The sequence below is a fragment of the Podarcis erhardii genome (assembly GCF_964252035.2).
Source record: "Podarcis erhardii genome assembly, chromosome: 7".
In the NCBI taxonomy this organism is placed as follows: Eukaryota; Metazoa; Chordata; class Lepidosauria; order Squamata; family Lacertidae; genus Podarcis; species Podarcis erhardii.
In genome coordinates, this window is record NC_138511.1 from 13,293,754 (window position 1) to 13,312,606 (window position 18,853).

Consider the following 18,853-nt stretch of genomic DNA (forward strand, 5'->3'; position numbering starts at 1 on the left):
CAACCTTCTAATCGGCAAGCCCAAGAGGCTCAGTGCTTTAGACCACAGCACCACCCGTCTTAGCTTGGCTGTAAACTTTTTCTTTCAACCTGAACGGAAGCCGAAAGTCTCAGCGCCCTCAAAATACGTGATGCCTGTTACATTGCATTCTTGAGTATTAACCCAAATTTTGCACAATCCTTTGTCTTCCAGGTGCAATCTCCCTCAGGCCCCTCTTTTAAGCCCCTTGGGATTTGTAGGTGCTTGTCCACCTTTCTGGTCCGGTATAGAGCGAGCATGAATTTATCTGGTACTTTTTCTTTTTCCTTCTGCTCAGTATCTCCCCCCACACGAACCCTAGAGTCCGGGAGCAAACGGCTGATGGCACAAGTTAATCCCAACCCGATCGATTACAGGCGGGAGCTAATGAGACGAGAAGCATGTCCCTGAAGACGTAGAAGGAAGCTTCACTTTTTGGGGGTGTGCTGGGGGGGGGGGAGGCTCAGCTGTTCCCAGCAGGCTCCTTCATCATCAGCCTAATCAGCGGAAAAAGGAACCCAGGGGTGTGAGGAAGAGGAGGCGGAGAGGTCGCCTGCCTATCCAAGCATTTAATGAAGAGGTGATGGATGTCACAAAGAGAAGGGAGTTGGGGGTGAGGATTTCCAGCTGGGAGAGAGGCCCTGCAAAAAATACACACATACACCCACCATCTCCCTTTGTGCTTGCTGCAGGCCGGGACAGCTTTCTGCTAAATACAGAAAAGCAGCAAGCAGGCCTTAAGCGGGAGGTTGGTGCATGTGTGAGAGAGATAAAGTCTCGTTTTGTTCTTTTCCAAGGCTGTGTGGGGACACGGCTGGTGTTGTGGTCTAAACCACTGAGCCCCTTGGGCTTGCCGATCGGAAGGTCGCGGTTTGAATCCCTGCGACGGAGTGAACTCCCGTTCCTCGATCCCTGCTCCTGCCAACCTAGCAGTTCAAAAGCACGTCAAAGTGCAAGTAGATAAATAGGTACCGCTCCGGTGGGAAGGTAAACGGTGTTTGTGCTCTGCTCTGGTTCACCAGAAGCGGCTTAGTCATGCTGGCCACATGACCCGGAAGCTGGATGCCGGCTCCCTCAGCCCATAAAGCGAGATGAGCGCTGCAACCCCAGAGTCGGCCACGACTGGACCTAATGGGGTCCCTTTACCTTTAAACAATGCAAGTGCAGGAATGGAAACAAACAAGATTCCGGTCAATAATTGCACAGTTTTGCAAAAATGCATCAAGTTATGATGGAGCTTTAACAAACAATTGCTCTCACAATCCAAAATAGAGTATGTGCAAACGGGAAATAAAAGTGAATCCCTGCGACGGGGTGAGCTCCTGTTGCTCGGTCCCAGCTCCTGCCAACCTAGCAGTTCGAAAGCACACCAGTGCAAGTAGATAAATAGGTACCGCTGCAGCGGGAAGGTAAACAGCATTTCCACGCGCTCTGGTTTCCGTCGCGGTATCCCATTGTGCCGGAAGTGGTTTAGTCCTGCTGCCACATGACCTGGAAAGCTGTCTGTGGACAAGCGCCGGCTCCCTCAGCCTGAAAGTGAGATGAGCGCCACAACCCCATAGTCGCCTTTGACTGGACTTAACCACCCAGGGGTCCTTTACCTTTTATACCTACCAAGGCTGCATAAGACCCTAAGAGCAGCCCTGATGGATCAGGTCATTGGGGCATGAAATAATTGAAATACTTTATTGTCACTTGTACAACTTGTATACAGTGAGATTACACAAGCACCCCCCACTTAGCTCTCTAAGTCTTAATTCCCCACCAAACCCGAAAGTGAGTTGCCCTGTTGTTATCTTTTCATTCAGCAGCCTAACAGCCTACAGATAGAAGCTGTTCTTTACCCTGTTGGTGCGACTAATCCTGCTTCTATATCTTCTGCCTGAGGGCAGGAGATCACGAAAGTGCCGGCCAGGGTGTGAATCATCCCTGAGAATTTTCCTCACTCTCCTGAGGCAACGTTCTTCCACAGTTTCATCCAGCGGATTCACGGGACAGCCCATAAAATCTTGTGCTGTGTTCACCACCCTCTGTAGGCACTTCCTATCAGTTGATGGCAAACCAGCATACCACACCGTGTTGCAGTATGAAAGGACAATCAAATGTCGATTGACATCGTTCTTTCGCAATACTCTGAGGAGATGGAGTCTCTGTTGGGCCTTCTTAACCACCTGGGTTGTATTGATTTTCCAAGTAAGGTCTTCACTGAGATAAACTCCTAGGAATTTAAAGGAAGAGACTCTCTCCATACAGCCCTCCCTGATGTACAGCGGGGCTAGTTCTCTCTTCCTCCGAAAGTCCGACACCATCTCCTTTGTCTTGCTTAAGACCACAAATAAGACCAGGGCACATGAGCATATCCTTCTGTAGCCTTATTAGACTTTACCGATTGGTGGGCTCTGCGTTGCTCCCAGACAGGAGGAAGGAAGTCAAATGACACCGAGGATTGGTTCAGAGAAAAGGTTCTTTATTTCTGCTCTCTGGAGCAGCAGAAAGGCACCTGCGTGGTCAGTCCACAGCAAGTCCAAAGAAATGAGAGATTTCACGCAGTATATATATCCTCCAGGCACCCTCTCCCCCTTCCCCAGGAATCCAGCCATGTCTGCTTGTACACGCAGGTTGACATCACAGATGTTCCTGCTCTGGTACTCTTAACCATAAAAGGGTTTTCCTTCCTGTACTTCTGACCATAAAAGGGTATTCCTGTTCCTATACTCTTATCTTGGAGCAAGAGGTCACCAACTCCAAGAACACACTCTGGCACTGTTCCCAGACTAGGTCTGTGCATCAGAGTGTGGTAAGATAAGACCCAGACATGTCATCCCTACTCCACTGGAACAGCCAAGGTCATCCATTGCTGTGACTGATAAAGGAGAGAGCTTTGTTTATACAGCTGTGTTCTTGTTATGCATTTGCTCAACAGCTCAAGTTAATGCATTTTAGAAATGCTCTCTTGGAGAAAGAAGAAAAGGGGGGTTTTGGGTCCTGTTTCAAACTGACTGCACAGAAACCCATTCCTTCACTTCCTGTAGTTCCCAGCGACTGGCATTGAGAAGCACAACTGCCTTTGACCGTGGAGACAAAGCATTGCCAGAATGGTGGTGAAGTCATCGATAGCTTTCTCCTCCATGTATCTGTCCGGTCCTCTTTTAAAGCCATCCAAGTTGGTGGCTGTCACTGTCTCCTGTGGCAGTGAGTTCCATAGCTTAACGGTTCCACAGCAGTGTGAAAAAGCATTTCTTTATCTCTACCCTGACTCTTCCCACATTCAGCTTTGCTGGATGACCATGATGTTGTGAGAGAAGAAAAACTTCTCTCTTTCTCCTCTGAACTGTGCATCGTTTTATAAGCTTCTATCAATGTGGCCTCTCTTCCTCACTTTTTCTCTGAACAAAAAAGTCCCAAAAGCTACCCCAAAAGAATCCCAGAAACAGAAGTTTACCCCTCATGCAACTATAATTCCTAACACCCTTAAACTACTATTCCCAGAATTCTCTGGGGGAAGCCACCTGCTTTCAATGTAGGCTGCATGCACAGCCATGGGTTAAGTATTTAGGTGTATGGGCAACAGCAAACAATATAAATTTGTTTAAAGATAATTATTTGAAAACCTGGGAAGATGTTGTTGTTTAGTTGTGTCCAACTCTTCGTGACCCCATGGACCAGAGCACGCCAGGTACTCCTGTCTTCCACTGCCTCCCGTAGTTTGGTCAAACTCATGTTGGTAGCTTTGAGAACACTGTCCAACCATCTCGTCCTCTGTCGTCTCCTTCTCCTAGTGCCCTCAATCTTTCCCAACATCAGGGTCTTTTCGGGAAGATATTAAATTAGCAAATTTGGAACAGAATGGATCTTTCATTACTAGGTAGAGTGTTGACTATAAAGATGAATGTATTGCCAATAATGTTATTCTGTTTCAATTGATTCCAGTGATTGGCTAGACAGATTGTTTCAACACATGGCAAAAAGGTATTTCTAAATATATTTGGCAAGGGAAAAAGCCAAGAATAAAATATTAATAGATGCAAAAGAAAGAGGTTTTTCCCTGCCGGATATGAGACTATACTATGAGGCATCCTGTCTTCGTTGGTTGAAGGAATGGATGACATTAGAGAATTCTCATACTGTATTCTAGACTTAGAAGGTCATGACAATATTTTTGATTGGCATGCTTATTTATGGTATGAAAAGGTGAAAGTTCATGAAGGATTTACAAAGGCCGGGTGCCTCTGGGCATCATGTCCTTGGTTTGCAACCTATAAAATGGGCACAGGAGTGCAGGGGACACAAACAGCATTGAATTTCAGCCATCGAGAGAGGGGAATGCGCTTTAGTGTATTGCAGCCTATGACTCAGTTGCCCAACTGTGATTTGAAGGCAAGCCGATTGGCACTGCTCCTTTGCAAGGAAGGAAGAAGAAAAAAAAAAGACTTTGAGGCTGCTAGTGTTTTATTGAGCAATAAAAAAAATGACGAGTGCTTGTTCCACCAGAGAGAGAAGAAATTTGTGATGGGAAGCTCATGCTTCCTATAAAGGTTCTGGGCTTTTCCAAGTGGTAATCTGATAGGCTGGAGAATGTTCAGTTGCCAAGGCTTTTGCAGGCAAAATGGGGGTGGAAAGCTGCTGCTTCCTTTTGCCTGCAGACTCACTCGCTGCCCTGGAAATCTTAAAAAACATGTTTCGGCCTGTTAGAAGTCACCTCTGCCCTCTGAACGGGAGGCTGTCAGCTGCCGCCACCTTCCAAAAGCCTGAGGGAGAGAAAGGATGGAAAGGGTCAGAGATAGCAGGTACAGTGGTACCTTGGGTTACATACGCTTCAGGTTACATACGCTTCAGGTTACAGACTCCGCTAACCCAGAAATATTACTTCAGGTTAAGAACTTTGCTTCAGGATGAGAACAGAAATCGTGCGGTGGTGGCGTGACGGCAGCAGGAGGCCCCATTAGCTAAAGTGGTGCTTCAAGTTATGAACAGCTTCAGGTTAAGAACAGACCTCCAGAACGAATTAAGTTCTTAACCCGAGGTATCACTGTACTCTCACGGCAGAGTTTGGGGGAAGCAGCTGACTGTTATCCCAGGAGGTGCACCACTCCAAGCCCTATTGTTAAATATGTTCCCCTGAGACACAAACAGATGATTCTTTTCTTTCCTCTTGGCCAGCTAGATGGGACAAAATAGCCTGACCTCGTGGAATAAGTTTTTCTTAACATTTCTGTTAACACCTCCCTGCTTTGGTATCTAGAAATTGAAACACTAAAATTGCCCCAGCTTGGGGTCTTTCTCTGCATCCGATTTACTTATTTCATAACATTTATATTCTGCCTGATTGTTTAGCTGTAATTACTAACAATATTTATACCCTGCCCATGTTGGCTGGGTCCCTTCCAACTCTAGGGTGCCAGGATTTTAAGACTCAAAGCAGTTTACAAAAAGAATAAAACAAGGGAATTTTCAAACAATTCTTTGCAACGGTCAAAAAATAAAATTGGCGATAAGCTAAACCAGGGTTTCCCAAACTTTGGTTTTCAGCTGTTTTTGGACTACATCTCCCATCATCCCTAGCTAGCAGGACCAGTGGCCATGGATGATGGGAATGGTAGTCTAACAACAGCTGAAAACACAATTTTGGGATACCCTGAGCTAAACGGATTAAATCACACATCAACATTCTGCATATCTGGGTAGGCCTGCCTAAGCAAAAATGTTGTGTGAAGGCGCTTGCCTGATGTCAATATGTAGGGAGTTCCAAAGTACCGTATTTTTCGCTCTATAAGATGTACCCGACCATAAGACCCACCTAGTTTTTGGAGGAGGAAAACAAGGGGGGGGGGGATATTCTGAATCCCAGAACCCAGAACAGCAAGAGGGATCGCTGCACAGTGAAAGCAGCAATTCCTCTTACTGTTCTGGCTTCTGGGATAGCTGCGCAGCCTGCGTCTTATAGAGCAAAAAATACAGTATTTTTCAAGGCTGAAAAAGAACTGTGCTTCTGTCCAAGTCACCGAATGGTAAGAGTCTGGGGCCCAGAACAGTGACTCACTACAGAGTTGCACAGCCAACCTCCAGGGGGAATAGCTTTGGGAGCTAATGGAAGACTCCTTGGCAGAGACAGGAAGAGCATCAGCCAAAACCACAGCGGGATGCAATGTTGGAGGAGCGTCGTGAAGCATGCAGAGACACAGCGGGCAACCTCTTCTAAGGGAAGTTGTGCTTTAGGCGCCTGGGAGGGAAGCTTTTGCTTGCTGGACTCCCCCGGCGGTTTTTGGGTGAAACCCTAGCACTCCCCCAGCGCCCAGTTTGGGAAATCGCTCGCCCTTACCTGCTCGAGAAGCTGCCTCTCTTCGCCCGCCAGGAAACGCTCAGCCACCCAGCTCTGCAGGCAGCGCCGCCTCCAGACTGCCCAGCTCCACTGTGCCAGCCTCTGCCTCACCTGTGGGGAGATTTCAGAAGGGGCTTGGACTCCACAGCAATGGGGCCTTGGAGTCCAAGACATTTTGCAGCCGGCCTCCCCAAGATAGATCCCAATTTTTCTTCTTCCCAGCTCCTCTTGCTCAAAAAACCTTTTCTCCTGCGACCTCAAACATCACCTTGGCAGCATCTGTCAAAAGGATTCCTCTTGGATGGCCCCATCAACTCCTTTTGTCGTATTAACAAGATTCGCTCTTTGTTAGGCCAGCCAGGGTTTTTTGCCTAAGCTAGCCTAGGGATTCCCTGTCCAGCACAGCTCTGCAGTTTGTTCTTTCACCATCCACATCCCAGTTAAATCAAAATCCTAAAGGTAAAGGTAAAGGGGACCCCTGACCATTAGGCGGACTCTGGGGTCGTGGCACTCATCTCGCTTTACTGGCTGAGGGAGCCGGCGTACAGCTTCCGGGTCATGTGGCCAGCATGACTAAGCCGCTTCTCGCAAACCAGAGCAGCGCACGGAAACGCCGTTTACCTTCCCGCCAGAGCGGTACCTATTTATCTACTTGCACTTTGACGTGCTTTCGAACTGCTAGGTTGGTAGGGACCGAGCAACGGAAGCTCACCCCGTTGTGGGGATTTGAACCGCCAACCTTCTGATCGGCAAGTCCTAGGCCCAGTGGTTTAACCCACAGTGCCACTCGCGTCCCTCATCAAAACCCTACCATTTATCAATTTATAGAGTTTGGTGGCAGTGGGGGAATCCTCCCCAAATCTATAACAATACTTAACGCTTGGGGACCTTGGTCCTGCAGGCCAGATGTGGGAAGATGGACTCGCCTTCTAGTCCATCCTTCCCCAAAGCCACCCCCTTTGCGCCCTCCTCAGGTGGTGTTGCCTGACTGCAAATGTGTCCTCAAACTCGGATCATGCCCCTCAGTTGCCTGGATGGAGCTTAGCGGGGTGTGTAAGGCAGAAAACAGCCTACTGTTCAGAGGTAAAATTATATATTCATTGTTCTGGCACCCAGCCCCATGGGAGTGAATGTAGCCCCAAGGCTGGGAAAGGTTAGTCTGTAAACAGTGTTCAAAACTCAAATATCCTTTATTAGGCATAGCAAACCACACATTATCAAACAGACACCGTATACAAATTGTGCAAAATACGAGCTCAGCATAACAAGGTTTGTCCCAATCAGATCTTTAACTCCAGAGATAATCAATTTGCATAAATAATACAAGACAACACTACCACATCAATTAAGAACCGCTAAATCTCTTTATAATGGCCCAGTCTTTCTACATGGACAGCACTCACTTCAATTCAATTCAAAATCCTTTATTAGGCATAGCACACCACACATTGACAAACAACATATACAAACTGTATAAAATACGGGTACAGCAAACACAATTTATCCTAGTCCTATTCTTAACTCCCAGAAATTAATCAATGTACATGAATAATATAATACAATTTAATATGAAATGAAAATACAACACAGCAACGTCTCTCTATCATGGCCCATTCTTTCATCATGGACAGCTCTCAAAAATTCGGCCACTATCAAAGTAATTTGATCATCGCTGTCCGCCAACATGTCCTGGACCGTTGGTTGAGTACAAATCTGTTTTTTAAATTTTAGGGCCTCATATAATTGTATTCTGGCATAACTACCAAAATCACAGGAGAAGAATATATGCTCTAGAGTATCGAGTTCTTTTTTCCTGCATTTGCAGAGACGCTCAGAATCTGGAATAGCTAGATATCTTCCTTTCACTACCACCGAGGGAAACATGTTAAATCTGGCTAACATAAACAGCCTACGCGATTCATGATTCTTCAGATTTGTCATGTATCCCTTTTGGAAATCTCTACACAAAGGGAGATTTAAATGAATGGGAGAGCAGGTGCTGTGCTTTGCAACCTCAAGCATGGCGAGAGCACTTTTTTCTGTAAGAGTCTTCCTAATAATTTCCCATGTATCTTTGGGATCAGAGATTTCAAAGTCAGTTAGAATGAGCCCTATAGAATCCAGTTTTCTCCTACATATCAGTGATAGATTGTAGATTGCACTATCACTTAAAAGATCGTAAAGTAGAGAATTAGGGGATAGGGCTCTATAATGGAGGAAGATCCAATATTTCAAGGTCCTCAGCCATGCTCTAACTGATAAAGGCAATATTCCCAGCTCACAACATATTGTTTCATATTTTACTGAGTTTGCAAGTCCTAATAATGACCTCAGAAGGGAAGCATGAAATTTATCCAACCTCTTGAGGTCGCCTGAGATCCACACTGGTGTGCCGTAAAGAAGTTGGGCACACAGTTTCATATCAATCACTTGCAATACAGCTGGGATGAATCTGTTTCCTACTTGAGAAAAAAAATAGGATTTTATATGGTGGGCTGTCACTTTGGCCTTAGCTATAGCAGCACATATATGTGTATTCCAATTCATATTATTTTTGAATGTTATTCCCAGATAATTGAAGTGCTTAACTTCCTGTATTAGATGTCCATTAATTATACACCCTTTTGGGTTCCCTCTCTTTCTGAATTGCATAATCTTTGTCTTATCATAATTAATTTTGAGATTATTAAGAGAGCAGTAGTTTGAGAAACTCTTAAATAATTTTTTTAAACCCAAAACAGAGAGTGAAATAATTACAGCATCATCTGCATAAAGTAGTAGAGAGAGTGGGCAATTGTTTAAATAAGGAGTATGAGTGGTTGCGTTTTGAAGGAATAATGGTAGGTCAGATAAAAAAAGATTAAATAGGGTAGGGGCCAAGATACAGCCTTGCCTAACTCCACGATTATTCAGAATAGGACCTGCAAGTCTACCATCTTTTGATACTTTAACATATATTTGGTTATTAGAATGTAAACTTTGAATCAGTGCAAGTAAATATGGGTCAATACCAAGGTGTTCTAGTTTAGTCCATAGTTTGTTGCGGTCAACCGAATCAAAGGCACTTTTTAAATCCACAAATGCCACAAAGAGTTTCCGTTTATTTCTCATGACATATTTATCCACAAGATGACTTAACACTAGACACTGGTCAAGAGTTGACGAGCCTGCCTTAAAACCAGCCTGCTCTTTACCAGGTAGGCCTTTTGTCAGCATCCATTCTTCCAATTTAATAAGCAGAGATTTGGCATAGATTTTGCTTATGCATGGTAGCAAACTTATAGGCCTGTAATTCTCTTGGCAATTCCTATCACCTTTTTTAAAAATCGGTACCACTATTGAGTTGTTCCACGACTTAGGTACAAGGGCTGATTGATAGATAGAATTAAAAAGCGGCACAAGTTTAATGGCCCACCATTCTATATCTAATCTCAACAGGTCTATTGGGATGCCATCCATACCCGGTGATTTCCCTTGCTTAAACGAAAAGATTATCCTTTTCATCTCCTCAACAGTAATTTGAAATTGTGTGGGTTTTGCCAAAGAAACTTTAAAATTTTCCTTTTTACAAACTTGGTGATCATAAAAAACAGCAGTAAAATGTGAAATCCAAACCTCATCGCTTATATTAGGGAACTCAGTGGTATCTTTTATTGAGAGAAGTGACCAAAAAGTTTTAGTATCTTTAATTTCTAATGCAGTAACAATTTTAGACCATTTGGCTAGTGCAAACTCAGATTTTTTTTCCAGGAGCATGTTCTTAAAAGCATTTTTCATTTCAAAATAAGTCTTCCAGAGACCTTGAAAGTTGGTAATGTAGGCTTCTTTTAGACAAGTTCTAAGTTCTTTCTTATAGTTAATACAATCTTTATCAAACCAGTTATACTTATTTAAAGGTTTGTTGCTGGACTGAGAGCCTAAAAAAGAAGAAAATAATTCCTGGATAGTCTTATAGTAACAATCATTATCCTCCAAGGGCAACAAATTTTGGTTAGCCACAGGTTCCGGGAGAACTGGGTTATTTTCAAATACTGCTAATAGATCCTCCCTATTTTTATCACTTATATAAATTCTTTTGGCATAAATAGTCTTATCAATACTAATAGGAGGTCTAATATCATTATTTCTAGGATTCCTGTACATCTCTAAAACTATTGGGAAATGGTCACTCTCTGAGCGAGGTACAACTGTAAAAGAGACAATTTCATTTAACATTTCAACGGAAACTAGAGAATAGTCGATGACGATCCTACCCCTTTTGGAGCTAAAAGTAAAATTTCCTGGAATATCCGGCCACATTGAGCCATTCAAAAATGAGAGGTTCAATTCTAAAACCAATTGTAGAAGTTTTCCTCCCGCTTTATTAATAATGATGTCCTTAGAATTCCTCCCTATTCTCAATGGAAGAGGGGCGTCTTCAGCTAGATTTGAGCCATAGCGTTTATAGAGAGCTGTATTGATGATCTATAATGAAATTAAGAAAGTCCTTAAGTGGACTTTTTCAAAGAAACCGGAGGCTTTTCTCCTGGGCATGGTTGGCCAGTTGGTGCCAAGGAAGGATAGGACATTTTTTATGTATGCAACTACAGCAGCAAGAATTCTTTTGGCAAAGTATTGGAAGATGCAAGAACTACCTACTCTGGAAGAATGGCAGACAAAGGTGACAGAATTCATGGGATTGGCAGAGATGACCGGCAGAATCCGCGACCAGGGGAGAGAGACAGTGGAAGAGGACTGGAAGAAATTTAAAATATATCTCAAAGACTTTTGTAAAATTGAGGATCGTTAAGATGTCAAGGGGTACGAATTAGAGAATTACAGCTGTAAACATTAATTTTAAGTAAATCTAAAGAGAATTAAGAAGGAAATTGATCAAAGGGTTGCTAAAGAATTGTGAAATATGGATGCAGGGAAAGGGAGGTAAGGGGAAGTCATGTTTTATATGTTTTTGTTTTGTGTTCTGTTTGTTTTGTTTTTGTTGTGATGTGCTAGAAAACTTAATAAAAATTTATTTTAAAAAAAATATAGAGAGAGAGAGCTGTATTGTCTGATCCAATTCAAGCATTGGTGTCTCCCATTACAATCAGGGGAATATTTGGAAATTTACTACGTATTAAATACAACTCTTCAGAGACCAAATTCCAACCATAATCTGGTCCGCTAAATCTCTTTATAATGGCCCAGTCTTTCTACATGGACAGCACTCAAAAATTCAGCCACTATTAAAGTAATTTGATCATTCCTGTCTGAGAGCAGGTCCTGAACCGTTGGTGGCATAGAATTGAGCCTGTTGAGTTGTAAGGCCTCTAATAATTATCTTCTGGCATAAATACCAAAATCACAAGAAAAGTTGCTCCAAAGTATCAGGTTCCTGTTTACTACATTTGCAGAGACGCTCTGATTCTGGGAGAGCTAAATATCTTCCTCTTACTATCATCGAGGGAAACATATTAAATCTGGCTGTAAACAGTGATCGAGATTTGCCAGGGGCATTTTGCAATCGAGAGAAGGTGCCCAAGTGCCAGGATAGCGCCTGATGTCGCCACCATCTGGAGGTGCATGCCCAGGGGTCCCTGAATCTTGCCTGTTTTCACACACCAGCAACACATCCTGTAGAATTCTATCTGTGATATTTTATCCGAACAAATTTCAGGAACAAACAAACAAACAAAAAGTATTGAAAAACACAACTTTTGAGCTGCCTGCTCAAAAAAGGCAACTAGGCATTCGGTTTTGGCGACTAATGCTGGTTCAAGGAGCCATTTCCCACCTAGCTTATATATCTGAGTTTCTAACACTGTTGCAGACTCCGAGCACATATGTTAGGATATCAGGGGGTTACTTGAGAGCAATCAGGCAAATGCCTTCCTGGTCGGCTGTAAAGCCTCGTTATTGGTGCAAAAAAACAAAACAAAAAAAAAAAACCCATCATGCAGAGCGCCACTATTCCATGGCTCGCTCATTCACTGGCAGAATCTGAGAGTGGGCATTCCTTAAACCTTCCCCAGCAGAGTAGTTTCTTGACGCCCAGTCTGCGCTTCCCCTCTCTGCGCGGAAGTCTACTGCGCAGGGAGGGCGCGGGTAACAGTGGACCTCTCTCCTCCCCGCTTTGCCCAGGCAAGGTCTCCTGGCACTGCCTCGCCTCCTCCGAGCCCTGAAGCTCCTCTCCGCTGGAGGTGTGGTTACTCTCCTCCGCTGAGGAGGAGCTGCTTCCCACGATCTTTGGGGGCTCTCTGTAATCCATCTGGCTTTTCCCCTCTCGCCCCTGAGCCGATGGCAGTTCCCTAACAACATAAGCTGCGATGACTGCTCAGCAGACAGCAGACCTTCCCACGAAAAGAATAATCAGCCCATCTGAACACAACCCTGGGCCTAAAAAAAAATAATAGTCCTAATTACTTTTCCACCGTAAGAAAGAGGCTGCAGGTGCTTATAAACACCTCACCTGCACCGTCCCAGCAACGTCGTCCCATTGACGACAACAAAGGCAAACCAGTATTACCTGTGCCCATTCTACAGATGGAAACCTGGAGAAAGGCGGGGGGGGGGGGCAGAGATTTGGATTGGGAGACAGCACGCCAGCTCATTATCCTGACAGCTGCACCACCCATGATTTATCAAGCTTCTTATATCCCTTATGGACTAGAAACTTTAAAACAGTGGGTTTTTTAAAAAAACAAACAAACCACACCACTGAGGTTGCTTTTACTGCAGATCGCTTCCCAGGAACAGAGTGGAGGTTGAACAAAAGCGACAAGGTTATTCACTTCATCCCGCCTCGAGTTTCTCATACACACTCACCAAAGCTTGCACTGCCAGCTCTGTTTGGCAGCTATCCTTCCAAACCACCCATGCCCTCGCCAGGCACTTCTTCTCCTTTCTGTGCTGGAATCGGCGCAGGAGGACGTGGTGTCTCCACCGTGTCAAATACTTCCTCCTGCAGCAGAGAGGGAAACAGCTTATTCTCAACATTTACAACTGCATATTATTCCATAACCTATATTTTCTATCAATCTGTATTATCCATGGTTACATTACAAGTGAGATTAAAATCCTGCAAATGTTTCCATCTGCTTGCAGGGGTCTCCTAAATAACTTATACATTTTTCCCATTCTTTTTAAAAAGTTTTTGTCCTCTTGGTTCCTGAGTTTTCCAGTCAGTTTTGCCATCTCACCGTAGTCCATCCTCTTAGTTTGCCATTCCTCTCTGGTAGGGACTTTATTGTCTTTCCATCTCTCGGCTAGTAGCATCCAAGCGGGATGTCGGGACCTATAATTCCTAATAAAAAGGCTTCTGGTTTTTTAACAAAGGTAATTTTAAATGCCCCCCCCCATTTCATTATATATCATCTCCCAGAAAGCTTTCATTTCATTATATATCATCTCCCAGAAAGCTTTTATTACCTTACACGTCCACCACATATGCTAAAAGGTACCTTCTTTTCCTTTACATTTCCAGCAGGTATTTGTACCTTTTCTAAACATTTTTGCTAACTTACTAGGAGTCAAACACCACCGGTACATCATTTTCATATAATTTTCTTTCAGCGTACAACATGCTATGAATTTCAGGGTGCCAGAATTCATATATCAACCCAGCCTTGCAGATTTAAATGTCCATTTCCTTCAGCCTCTCACCAGCGGGAGGCTAGCAGCCTGCCTTTCCATGATCCTAGTCTTCATGGTTCTGAACCAAGGGCCGGTCCATCTGGCCCAGTATTGTGTACACCAATTGGCAGCAGCTCTTAAGAATTTCAGATTGGGAGATGCCAGCGATCAAACCTGTGACCTTTGGTATGAAAGGCAGGTGATTTTCCGCTTTGCTAGAGTTCTTTTTCGACAGAGGCCAGCACAGAAACGAAAGCTATTACCCTCGTAGAAGGCATGTTTCCCCACTAGACTTCTACCAAGTAGCGACAGAGGCATGGTGAGACATTCTGTTCCCCACCAGCATTTCTGTGGAGGAACAGACACACTTTCTAGTGCTCTACGTGGGGCTACCCTTGAAGGTAACTACAGCTAGACTGGTGACTGGGAGCGGCCGCCGAGACCACATAACACCAGTCCTGAAAGACCTACATTGGCTCCCAGTACGTTTCTGAGCACAATTCAAAGTATCGGTGCTGACCTTTAAAGCCCAAAAATGGCCTTGGCCCAGTATACCTGAAGGTACGTTTCCACCCCTATCCTTCACTGAGGTCCAGCTCTGAGGGCCTTCTGGTGGTTCCCTCCCTGCGAGAAGTGAGGTTACAGGGAACCAGGCAGAGGGCCTTCTCGGTGGTGGCACCCACCTTGTGGAACGCCCTCCCGTCAGATGTCAAGGAAATAAACACCTACCTGACTTTTAGAAGACATCTGAAGGCAGCCCTATTTAGGGAAGTTTTTAATGTTTGATGTTTTATTGTATTTTTATTATTTTGTTGGAAGCCGCCCAGAGTGGCTGGGGAAACCCAGCCAGACGGGCAGGGTATAAATATTATTATTATTATTATTATTATTATTATTATTATTATTCTTCTTCAGATCAGATGGAAACCAAAGGAGCTGGTGGGGGAGGAGCGGCAAAATCCCTTCCTCCCCCCCTGCCTCCTTACTCGCCTGCACAGAAATTCCTGATCGCCTCTGGCGACCAGACAAGATTTCAAATGCGAGGCTACATCGACCCAGCTGAGGGGCTCTCTCTACTGCCTGTTTGCACATTACAGACTTGACGGCTCACAGCCTTACCCAAGCCACCTCCTGCCCACCGCGGATGGGGTCGTTTCGGGCCTCGTCTCCTGGTTCCACCCGTGTCTGCTGCCTTGTCCTACTGCCTCCTGATGCATGGCGGCTTGCTGTGGCCCCAGGTTTCTGCTCTGGCATCTGTAGAGCGTCAGCCAGACGCGGAAAGAGCTGCAAGTCAGCTTGGAACGGATGGCTAAGCCTGGATGAGGGGTCTCGTCGCTCATCCGCCTGCGCCCTTAAAAGAGGAGAAACCAGGTTAACGCACAATGGATGAGCCGGGTTCAGCCGGTGAAAGGGTGGCGGAAACAGAGGGGCGGGGAGCGAGGATGCCCTGCCCACTGCTGACATAAATTCAAAGTGCTGGTTTTGAGCTATAAAGCCTTAAACGGCTCAGGACCACAATACCTCAAGGTACTGCCTCTTCCCATATGAATTTACCTGAACCCTGAGATCATCCTCTTAGGCCCTCCTTCGTGTGCCTCCTTGAGAGGTTCGGAGGGTGGCAACACGAGAACGGGGCCTTCTCTGCAGTGGCTCCCCGTCTGTGGAAGTTCGCCTGGTGAACTGTTTCCTGTTCTGGCTCCTTAATAAAACTACTAACTGAAAGCTAGCTGGTGTAGCCCTGTCTCTCTCCCTCTGATCTGCGCCGAACTGTGCTACATGTCAATACTCCCAGGGGGTCACATTTCCCTTTTTTTTTTTTGCAAATAAGTTTTTATTTTTTTTCTAAAATTCCCCCAATAATGGCCAACTTATAGCAATATCAATTATTATATTGCAAATAAGTTTCTATTATTTTTCCAAAATTCCCCCAATAGTCAAACTCTAACAATATCAATTATCATCATGATGATTTTACAAATAAGCTTTTATTTTCCCCAAATCCCCCCAATAACAGCCAAATTATGACAATATTGATTATTAATAATGTGCAAACAAGTCCCCCCCCAAAAGTCCCCTAATAATAGCCAAATAATAACAATATCAATTAATTTTGGGGAGGGGGTCCCATTTCCTGCCCACGGTTGCTTGGACGAGCGGCAAAAGCAGGTAGAGCAGAAAATGCCAATTTTTAATTTTCCACGGCATGCTAGTTTCCACAGAGACTCACGCACTCTCCTCTCCCTGTCCTCCATCCGGGCAGGTAGGAGGCAGGCCCAAAATTTAAGGACCCGTTTCCAGCCGAACAAAAAAACCTCAAGGAAGGGTGCAAAGGGAAAGTCCGAGAGAGGCCCAAAGGGCCGCATTTGGCATTGCCCCAGCGACAAAAAAAACTTTCTGTGCACCTGCTAATTCCCCAAGAAAATTAGCAACAGACAGGGGGAGTTCCTTACTGTTTGGCCAAAGAAGGGGTGCTTTCAGGAATTTCCGGGATCCGATGAAGCCGTTCTGCCGCCGGACGCACTGGCGGAAGGTGGCCGCTCTCGTCCAGTAGCCACTGGCCTGGAAAGAAGGAAGGGATAAAGCCAAACTTGTTCTCCTTCCAAGAAAATAGGGTTAGGATCAGGGTGGATTTTATTTACCATATTTTTCGCTCTATAAGATACACCAGACCACAAGACGCACCTAGTTTTTGGACGAGGAAAACAAGAAAAAAAATATTCTGAATCCCAGAAGCCAGAACAGCAAGAGGGATCGCTGCGCAGTGAAAGCAGCAATCCCTCTTGCTGTTCTGGCTTCTGGGATAGCTGCGTGGCCTGCATTCGCTCCATAAGACGCACACACATTTCCCTTTACTTTTTAGGAGGGAAAAAGTGAGTCTTATAGAGCAAAAAATACGGTAAATCATATCGATTTAAATCACTAGTCAGTAAGACTTGATTTAAATCACTAGTTGGTAAGATTTGATCTAAATCATTTTTTTACAGAAAGACTCTTTCTTTTTTTTTTTCCCCAAATACATTTTTATTAAAGTTATGCACATAACAAACATACAACCAAATACAAGAGAAAAAATTGTAACAAAAAAAAGAGTCAAGATATACAAGCCAACTTTTTCCTCTCTCTAACTATACAAAGATAGATTAATCTGGCTATTTCACAAAACAGTAAAAGATAAAAAAAAAAAAACACCCACAGAAACCGCCTCCTGGACTTCCTTCCATCCTTTTGGTAAGTATCGAATATCTGCTTCCATTACGTATTTGATTTTTAATCTATAGACCTAAATTCACACGCTGGTAGTATTTATTCTGACCCCGCCAATCACATTAAGCATTTATTCCAATATAGTTCCAGTATTTACTCCAATTTTTCAGAGATTTCTGTTCATCGTGGTCTCTTAGTTTACCTGTTAATTTATCAAGCTCAGCATATTTTATCATTTTAATTTGCCAATCATTTATATTGGGGATAGTTTCCACTTTCCAATATTGTGCCAATAAAATTCTCGCTGCTGTGGTGGCATAGAGGAATATCGTTCTATCTTCTTTCTTAATATCTTTACCCGTCATTCCCAGCAAAAAGGCTTCGGGTCTTTTGGGAAAAGTGTATTTAAATATTCTTTTAAGCTCATTGTAAACCGATTCCCAAAAGCCTTTCACCTTTTTGCATGTCCACCATAGATGATATAGGTCACCCTCCACCTCCCCACATTTCCAGCATTTCTTATCTTTTAGTCTATACATTTTGGCCAACTTCACAGGGGTGTGGTACCACCTATATAGCATCTTCCAAACATTTTCTCTCAGAGACATACATGCTGTAAACTTTATGTTACAATTCCACACTTCCAGCCACCTTTCAAAATCGATGTTATAACCAAAGTCAATTGCCCATTTAATCATTGCCTCCTTCACCTCCTCGTCCTTTGTATACCACTCTAAAAGTATGTCATAGATTCTAGATAGGGTTTTGTTTTTACCTTCTATTACTTCTACATTAAATTTTGATTTTTTGTCATCAAAACCCAACTTCTTCTTGTCCTCTTTTAGCAAATCATTCACCTGGTGGTATTGCAACCACCCAGTGAATAGATTTTTTATCGCTTCATAAGGTCTAAGTCTTGGCCCTTGGTCTGTTTTTCTTAACATTTCTTCATAGGTGGCGTTTTTTTCCTCCATGTTTGTTTTCTTCACCGTTAAAGCCTCAATTGGTGAGATCCACCATGGGGTCTTTCTTTCAAGGAGATTTTTATTCCTTTCCCATGATTGGTATAAAGGTCCTCTAAAAATATGATTTAGAAAGCTCTTGTGGACCTTCACTTTCCCATACCAAAGGTACGAATGCCATCCGTACCAATTATTAAAGCCTTCTAAATCCAGTAGATCTCTATTCTCCAGTTTTATCCAATCTTTTAACCAAAGTATGCAGGCCGCTTCATAGTATAGACTTAGATCCGGGAGAGAAAAGCCCCCTCTTTCTTTTTTATCTATCAAAATTTTCATTTTTATCCGTGGCCTTTTCCCCTGCCAGATATACTTTGCCAAGACTCTCTGCCACTCTTTGCATTGTTTTAGGTCTTTAAGTATGGGGATGGTCTGGAATAGAAATAGCATTCTAGGCAGAATATTCATTTTGACAACAGCTATCCTCCCCAAAAAGGAGAGTTTCATCCTCCCCCAAATTCCATGTCTTTCTTTATACTCCTCCAGGTGACATCATAGTTATCCTTATATAAATTTATGTTCTTAGCTGTGACCCATATCCCAAGATACCTCACTTTCTTAGCTACTGCAATTTCCGTCCTTCTCTCTAAATCTATTATTTCTTCCTTTGTTAAATTTTTAACCAACATTTTGGTTTTATTTTTATTTATCTTAAGTCCTGCCACGGCTCCAAATTCGTCAATCT

The 18,853-nt window shown here is 43.8% G+C and overlaps 1 protein-coding gene across 1 annotated transcript in view; it reads right to left on the minus strand.

Annotated features, from left to right (window-relative positions):
• Nucleotides 1-4,449: 4,449 nt before the first annotated feature.
• Nucleotides 4,450-18,853, minus strand: part of LOC309346735 (uncharacterized protein) — a 43,234-nt gene continuing 28,830 nt past the window's right edge. Inside the window, exons 12-16 of the mRNA XM_081870810.1 lie at nucleotides 16,396-16,504; nucleotides 15,065-15,296; nucleotides 13,139-13,274; nucleotides 6,338-6,448; nucleotides 4,450-4,766 (exon numbers count right to left, since the gene is read on the minus strand). Coding sequence (XP_081726936.1) covers nucleotides 4,707-4,766; nucleotides 6,338-6,448; nucleotides 13,139-13,274; nucleotides 15,065-15,296; nucleotides 16,396-16,504 — 648 coding nt within the window. The 3' untranslated portion in view covers nucleotides 4,450-4,706. The remainder of the gene's footprint in view (nucleotides 4,767-6,337; nucleotides 6,449-13,138; nucleotides 13,275-15,064; nucleotides 15,297-16,395; nucleotides 16,505-18,853) is intronic.